General features: G+C 43.3%; 1 protein-coding gene across 2 annotated transcripts in view; it reads right to left on the bottom strand.

Annotated features, from left to right (window-relative positions):
• Positions 1–2,126: 2,126 nt before the first annotated feature.
• cux2b (cut-like homeobox 2b) overlaps positions 2,127–7,735 on the bottom strand; it is a 104,089-nt gene continuing 98,480 nt past the window's right edge. For both annotated transcript variants that reach the window (XM_039803965.1, XM_039803966.1), the window contains exons 21-22: positions 6,360–6,636; positions 2,127–6,174 (exon numbers count right to left, since the gene is read on the bottom strand). In XM_039803965.1, the coding sequence (XP_039659899.1) occupies positions 5,361–6,174; positions 6,360–6,636 (1,091 nt within the window). In that variant the 3' untranslated portion in view covers positions 2,127–5,360. The remainder of the gene's footprint in view (positions 6,175–6,359; positions 6,637–7,735) is intronic.

Raw genomic sequence — 7,735 nt, 5'->3', positions numbered from 1 at the left:
GTGGTTAAACCTCCCAACAATGGTTAGTTACCTGCACAAATGACTGGTCAAACACACATACATGACATAGCCAAACACATCAAAGCACTTAGCTGGTGGCTGGTGATGATTTCCTGCCCAGTGTACAGTTAAAATAGCTGATAAAAAAATTGTAATTCACCAAGAATACCAACTTTGTAATGTAATGTCAAATTATTTCTACATTGACTGTCGTAAAATGATATCACCTAACATCTCTTTTTAAAACAGGCAACATGTGAGGGATCTTTCAGCATACAGGCCCACAAACGGTTGTAGAGGGCAGCTACTCTTGCATAGACTGAAATTTGATCTGAGGAGGTCAGTGAATGAGCAGCACAGGACCTCAGCACACCTTCTCAGGGCAGAAACCAGACCAAAACCCCATTGCATCAACGGCAGGAGGACCTCCACTACTGTCTGCCTGGTCTTTAAAGAGTGGTGTAAAGCAGCCAGGGGGTCCAACTTTTACTGACGTTGCTAGCTGATAAAGCATATCTGCCACACACACACAGCTCTGTTTATCGCAGCGGGCTCCTGGCCCGTGGCTACGCTCAGTCTGGTTCTGAGTTCAGAGTCACACAGGGAAGGCTAAGCCCCTTAGAGCCTTAACGTTACTCCTATCCCGTGACAGGCCACCATGCATCACAGGATGCAACATAATCCAGCAAATAGCCTCAATATCCTTACTAATATTAGCAGGTTTTAAAAATAAAAAAATAAATTGCATTGACTGACAGCAGAGTTACGTTAGCTTGACTACATTCACGGTCAGGTGGCGAAAATTAATATAACAACGGCAGTACAAAAAAAAGGATTAACGTCATACACAAGCATTCACGTTGGCTAACGTTAACTTTGCGTCTTAACGGTTATGTTAACACTTCAATTAAAACGTTAACTATGGCTAGCTCAAGTTAGCTAGCGTTTGGTGAGGAAATAACCGTAACACTTCTGAATCGTAGCTAGTCTAAATGAGTGCTAGCAAGCCAAGTGCTCTGTAACATAACGTTACCAACTATGGAGAAACCATTTATTGCCAGGCCACTTAAATTACGCTAACCGGTCCGTCAGATAACAGACAAAAGTAACGTTAGCTAGCTAACGTTAGCTAGCAAACGGCAACATTATTGCTGCTCCTACTTTGCTTGGTGTAAGGTTAGCATTAAGCTAATAGATGTCTTCTGCAGCTAGCTAGCTAACGTCAATAGTTAGCTAACGTCAATAGTTTAAGTACTGCTGGCAAGCTAACGCTTAACGTTAGTCCAAAGTGGATATTTGTTTTGCAAGGAGACCATAACATGTAACGTTACTAGTAAACAGTGTGCTGTTGTGTTGTCATCTGATAGTACTCGGTGTTTGCCATTAGTAGCTGTGGCATTGACCAGCCAGTAAGTTTGCCAGCTAACATTAGCTGGTTAAGCTAGCTAGCGCAGCAGCTCACTGCAACTGTTTTTGTTGTTATGAGATGGAGGGCGGAACCCAAAACGGAGGCCTCTGTCAAAACACACCGAGGAACGACCACAACCGGCGGACTCACCAGTGAAAGGAGTGATGAGATGTTAGAAGCCAAAGATTCATCCGAAGCCCGTGCAATTACTAAGCAGCAAATAAACCTCGATCAAATAGGCATTAGTCATATCCGAGCCGAGGCCAGCTTCACTGCGTCCCTTTCCAGCACCAAGCCGTCGTCGCCATCGCCGCGAATTCTCTAGCCCAACAACCTACGTGAGTGTGTGACGTCATCGCGTCAGAGCGACGCTCTGGGCGGGGGAGGGGAGGGGAGGGGCTCAGACACACCACGCGGTACGATCATGTAAACAGTGGGCCGCTGCCCCAATAACTGAATAAGGGACATGATGAATTATACTGAATTCCATCAGTGTGGACGTGTTTGGATAATCGAGTGACTGCTAATGAAGCACACAATGTGGAAATGACTAACTGCTCCATATAGTTAAGGATATAACATGTTTTGGATATATACAATACACATTACAGTGAAGGACAGTGAGGTTTTATAGTGTTTTCAAGCATTTGTGAGCATTAGTCTGTAATGTGGGTGGTCTCTCCTCACTATAAAGAAATAACAACACAACACAGCAGGATCTTAAACAATTATGTATTGAATGATGGCTTACATATGCAAATTCAATTCCAAGAGGCTTACCTTTGTCCATTCTTTTACATTTACTAGCCTGACATGTGCGTTAAGACAGTTATTTAAGTCTGCAGGACACTTCTCTTTATTGGCTCACAGCTGACTTTCAATTGAAAAAAATTCTTTGTGACAAACCCTCAGTGTCAGAGTTGGAAATATTGTTTCTATATTAACAACTCTGAATACAATCATTCAAATTTTGCTTGACCAATTGCCTCATTCTTTAGTGACTAATGTCAATTTCCAAAATAAAACCATCCAATGTGTAGGGCTCTTGTTACAAAAAGCTTTGCTTTTTTTTCTGAACTGGTTTACAAAAAGCCCCACACCCCTCTTAAATCACACTTTACCACGAGGCATTAGTCCTGTGAGGATAATGCACGAGGCATATGATATGGCACAACATAATCTTGATTTAAAATATTTACCTGGAAGTACGTTATTGAGTTCCGATTTGACTGGATTCATGATGACTTTGTGAGAGCCAAACGTATCAGCTGCACCATGCATGGACTTCACTAATGTAAAAAGACTTTTAAGTGCTGATTTAATGTCCCCTGTGCAAGAACAACAACACAAAAACACAGTCCTAACCCTTGTAATGAGACCAGGATGGATTCGCATGCAAAACAATGAGATGAGCTTTACATGAAGAGATAATGCATGTAAATACATTTCTTTTTCAGTCATATGTCCATGTTACCATGAAAGACAATGACATTTCCACATTAGGAATGCCACTTCTAATCATACAGTATATTATGCACAAAAAAATGGTGGTACGAAAACCAGAGAAAAGTCTTCTGTGGCTCCAAGAGAAAAACTAAACAGTATTTTAGAGAGCAAGGTCTACTGATCTCAAAAATGCAACCCATTAGCCTCGTCCTGGTAGTTTCCATCTAAACTATACTTTGACACGTCCGTGTAATGAATTACAAAACAGCGACAGCTCTCCAGCAAACCACCACTTTCTGTGAAAGTTGCATTTCCCGTATACGCACACAACTTCCACGGATCCATTTAATATTTAGCGTCATTCTCTACACCACATAATGTTTATCGTAGTCACCACCACTGATGAGAGCAACTGTTTCAGTAAAGCTTTAAAAAGCAAGACTACCCTGAGAGAAGGTCTAAAATGTGGGCAAGCTTGCCAGACCAGTACTGGCTTGAATGGGTTTGGTTTATTAAATCTGTACACTCTATTTCAATATAATCAGCACATTTTGTTCCAAGAATGTAAGATATTTTTCTTTTCTTTTCTGTTTTTTTGTAATTGTGTAATATATATCTCTACATAATACAATCCAAGTCCTCTGAACTATGTAGACATGTGCAAGTGTTTACTACCAACTTCAACAATACAGTAAAGGCAAAGACTTGTGGACACTAAGTTAGGATAATGTTTGATATTTGAAATTTTCTTCGAGTCCTCACAATTATCAAAATCTAAGTGCTGTAAGTAGTTCATACACGAGGTATTGAATATCTAGTTAACTGTTCTGAGTATAAAATAGAGGCAAAATACATAAAGAACATATTGCAAGCATGACAAAGAAACCTCCACAGACACAATACACAAGTGGTCAAAGATAATATGAGGGGGGATACCTGTAAGCTTTTGTGTCCTTGAATATAGTGTACTTAAAGATCGGATGTTTTCATGTTGATGAGAGGTCATACTGTATCATGCTCTCAAATACTCGGAGCTTTAGCCCCGAAAGGGAGATCAATCCACAGCACTGTAGTGTTGCTCACAGCAACTTTTTCCAAATCAAACTGCCCAGCCAAACGACATCTCGGTGCTTAGTCAGGTCGAGGTGTTTGATCAAGTACGTATATTCTAGCTACAATAAGTGACCCATTTTGAGAAAATGCACTCCGTCAGGTGTAACCCCGTGAGGAGGATCATAATACAAACACGTAACAGAAGTATAAGCTCCCCATCTCTTCAAACAGCAGCATATTCTTTTGTAAAAGACAGCTTGTTGCTCGTTTTAAATTCGCCACTTGCTTCATGTTGGATCTCGGCACGTCTGAGGCATGATACGGAGTACTTTCCCTCCATTGATTCAAATAAGCGTGGGTCATGTTTATGTATAGGAATAAAACGCATGGTCCTAGCAGGATGTGCATCAACATAATCTGAGGTAAACCAGGTGTCCTGTGTCTTGGCCTGTTACAGTCTGAGAACCAGTGCCTTGGAGGGTCAGAGAGGTAAGTCTGAAAGAAATCATGTAAACTGTGCTCGTGTGTAGTGAATGCGTCACTTACTACCAAAAGCACAAGGGCCCTAAACTGTAAACCTCAAGGATTATACAAAGAAAAGAGGAAAAGAAAAAAACAAACAAAAAAAAACACTAACAGTACTCTACTCATTAGATTTAACGTTTCCTTTTTTGTTCTTTTTTGCAGGGTTTTCAACTTTTTTTTTTTTCTCTTGTTTTCGCTCAAGTATAATCACAGGTGACTAACTACAGAGGATAACAGGGGCAGGTGAGTACCATGCTACATCAGGTTTAGAGAAGGCTATTGCAGACAATTCTACAACATGTACAACCACATTTTATACGTGTGAGTTACAAATATTTCAAAACATATCACCAAGAAACTAAGTACATACAAGATGTTGAATATTTAGAGTCTTAAAGGACTATCCCTCAGTCAGTAATAGGATTTCATGTTACTTGACTTAAACTGTCCAGTCTTACAGACAAAATCTGAAAAATTGCTATTCAAAAAGTAGCAAATTTGGTCAATGTCTCTTTTCAAATAGTTATAGTGCTTTTAATGGCTTAAGACAGGGGTCTTTTTTTAATCTCACCCAGTGGCAATCTACAGGACTTCAGTGTACATTTTATGACACCATAGCTGCAAAAGTCTTCATGTCAAGTCCAATAGGTAAAACGACAGCTAGCGCTGTCACATATATTTCAAAGTAGTATGCATTATCAAAAACAAAACAAAAACAAATACACAATTATAAACTGTTTTCAACTCTTTTTAAGTTCTTGTAGGGAATTCAGCCATATGTTTAGCTCTGCGTTCCCATGAGTTATCAGTCTGAGAGGACAGGCCTTCGGGAGCCACGCTCCGTTCCAAGTTTTCAGGAAGCTTCTATTTGAGACTCTCCTGTGTGCCCGCGAGGGTCATCGGGGCTAGATGCAAGTAAAAGGGGGACTTAAAACTCCCATTCCAGTGTTTCCTCTCGGTTGGCTGCTCTCTCTAACCTGTGGATGATGTTATTGAGGTTGGCCATTTTCTCATTGCGTCTCTGAGAGCTTCTGTTGAGTTTGGGGCTTTGGAAAGGAGGGAGCTGGTTAGGATCCAGGCTGTGATTGGTGCTCGTTGAGGGCGGATTGGGCAGCGAGGGCGATATGGGAGCAGAGGAGGAGGGGACGGGGGAGACTGACATCATGAGGCCGGGTGAGGACGCAGCGGAGGGGGAGTTGAGGGAGACCTCCAGGCTGCTGCGGCAGGGCTCTGATGAAGCCTTGAAGCTGACCGGGTCGACGGGTGACTTCCCGGAGTCTTCCCCCTCGTGCCTGGACTGGTTGGTTCTCTGTGGACCGTCTATGGAGACTGGGCCGGGGTAGAGCCCCTGAGCCTGGCTGCTCGTCCCCTCTTCCTGCCTCAGGCTCTGGCCAGCCAAGTGGGGCTCGCGGCAGCCAGCGATGGGATCCTCGTGCTCGCTTTTCAACTGCGGGAACTGTACGGCTGTGGAGAAACACTGAACCCTCGACGGTTTCACGGAGCCCTCCCTCCCTTCCTCCCCCTCGTCTTCCCTGTCCATCGCCTCCTGTTTGACACGAGGCAGTGCGGTGTTGGCGCTGAGGGGAAGGCTGGAGTGGATGAGTCCTGAGGGCTGCTGCAGCCTCCTCTCCTCTCCATCAGAGTGGGGGCTCCGCGTCACTGAGGGGGAGTAGCTGTGGTGCTCAGCGTCTGTGTCATTGTCTGGCAGACCCTCCATCAGCACCTCCCGCCGCATCCTGGACCTGCACACAAACACTGCTCGTTAGACGGTCACTTGAAGGCAAACACTCAACGGTCAGGATATGAAAGTTAACTTTCACCATTTTACATTTCAGGTATCCAGTTGCAGCTTAAAACAAAATGTACAGTAGCGATGAAAACAAGAGAAACAGCTAATAGCAGACGTCACAATGGTCATTGGACTGGCCTGTAGTTGTGGAACCAGTTGATGACGGTGTTGGTTTTGAGTTTGAGCTGGGAGGCCAGTATCTCGATGGTGTTCTGAGAGGGGTAGGGCTCCAGGAGGTAGGCCTTCCTCAGGGATTCTTTCTCTTCAGCTCCCAGCACCACCCGAGGCTTCTTCACCTGGCTGTAGGGGCACAGGTCCAGCGAGGCCAAGGCCGGACTCACGCACTCCGAACAAGTGCTAGGCGAGTCACTGTCCGAGCCGGTGCTCAGCAGCCCGTACCGCCTTTTCAGATAGGCTGGAGGGAAGACAGTGATATCCAGCGTAAGGGGATTACATTTTATTTTTTTATTTTATTTACCTTTATATAACCAGAAAGAGAGTTATGGAGATTCAAAAATCTTTGCTTTTGCTTTTTTCAAGAGTGTCCTGGCCAAGACAGGTAGCAGTACAACCACACAAAATCACACAAAAACACTAAAAGCATTAAACAACTGAAAACAGAAAATCCCTCAAAGTCAACCACAATCCTGAACACATCAGGCAAACCATCTACAGCCAGATGTGGCTGCCTCCAAGTCAATCAACATCCTCTTAAAAGTGACCAATGAGACCAGCTCATTAAAGCGCCCATATTATGCTCATTTTCAGGTTCATAACTGTATTTTAAGGTTTTACCAGAATAGGTTTACATGGTTTAATTTTCAAAAAACACCATATTGTTGTTGTACTGCACAGCTCTCTCTCACTGCTGCAGATCCTCTTTTCACCTGGTTTCTGTTTTAGCTACAGAGTGAGACCTCTTTTCATCTTCTTCTTCTGTACTATCTTTGATTGCACTCGCACATGCGCAGTAGCTCAGATGTAGAGCATGTCAGCTAGCTAACTCTAGAGACAGTAAAAGAAAGCCTGTTTCTCCAACTTTGGTCAGTTACAAGGCAGGATTAGCTGGGAGACTTCTAAATGAGGGCGCACATGTAAGTAGTTCTTTTGTAGATTATGGTGAACTTGCGTGTGTTTTAGCAGTGCTTTGCTATTGAGAACGACGTAGCATGCTAGCGTTACGAGCTAACGGTTGTGGTTAGCCAGCTCATTTCGGACTGTGACGTCACAGTCCGAGGCCGATTTTGAACAGCTCACTAGGAGACTGAAGGCAGGACACATTCAGAAACCTGTATCTCACTCAAAACAGCATGGATGGATTTTTTTCAAAGTTTGTATGTGTGTGGAAGCACCAGAGACACAAAAGAACACCCCAAATCCCAGAAAAAGTGTTTTTTTCATAATATGGGCTCTTTAAGTTTCATGGGTTTCTGTAACTTGTTCCATGTAGAGGGAGCAACAAACTTAAAAGGAACATGCCGACTTATTGGGACTTTAGCGTATTCACCGTATCC

This window comes from Perca fluviatilis, chromosome 6 (genome assembly GCF_010015445.1).
Source record: "Perca fluviatilis chromosome 6, GENO_Pfluv_1.0, whole genome shotgun sequence".
Lineage (NCBI taxonomy): Eukaryota > Metazoa > Chordata > Actinopteri > Perciformes > Percidae > Perca > Perca fluviatilis.
The sequence above is the reverse complement of the archived record's forward strand: the minus strand, read 5'-3'. Positions and strand labels throughout refer to the sequence as shown.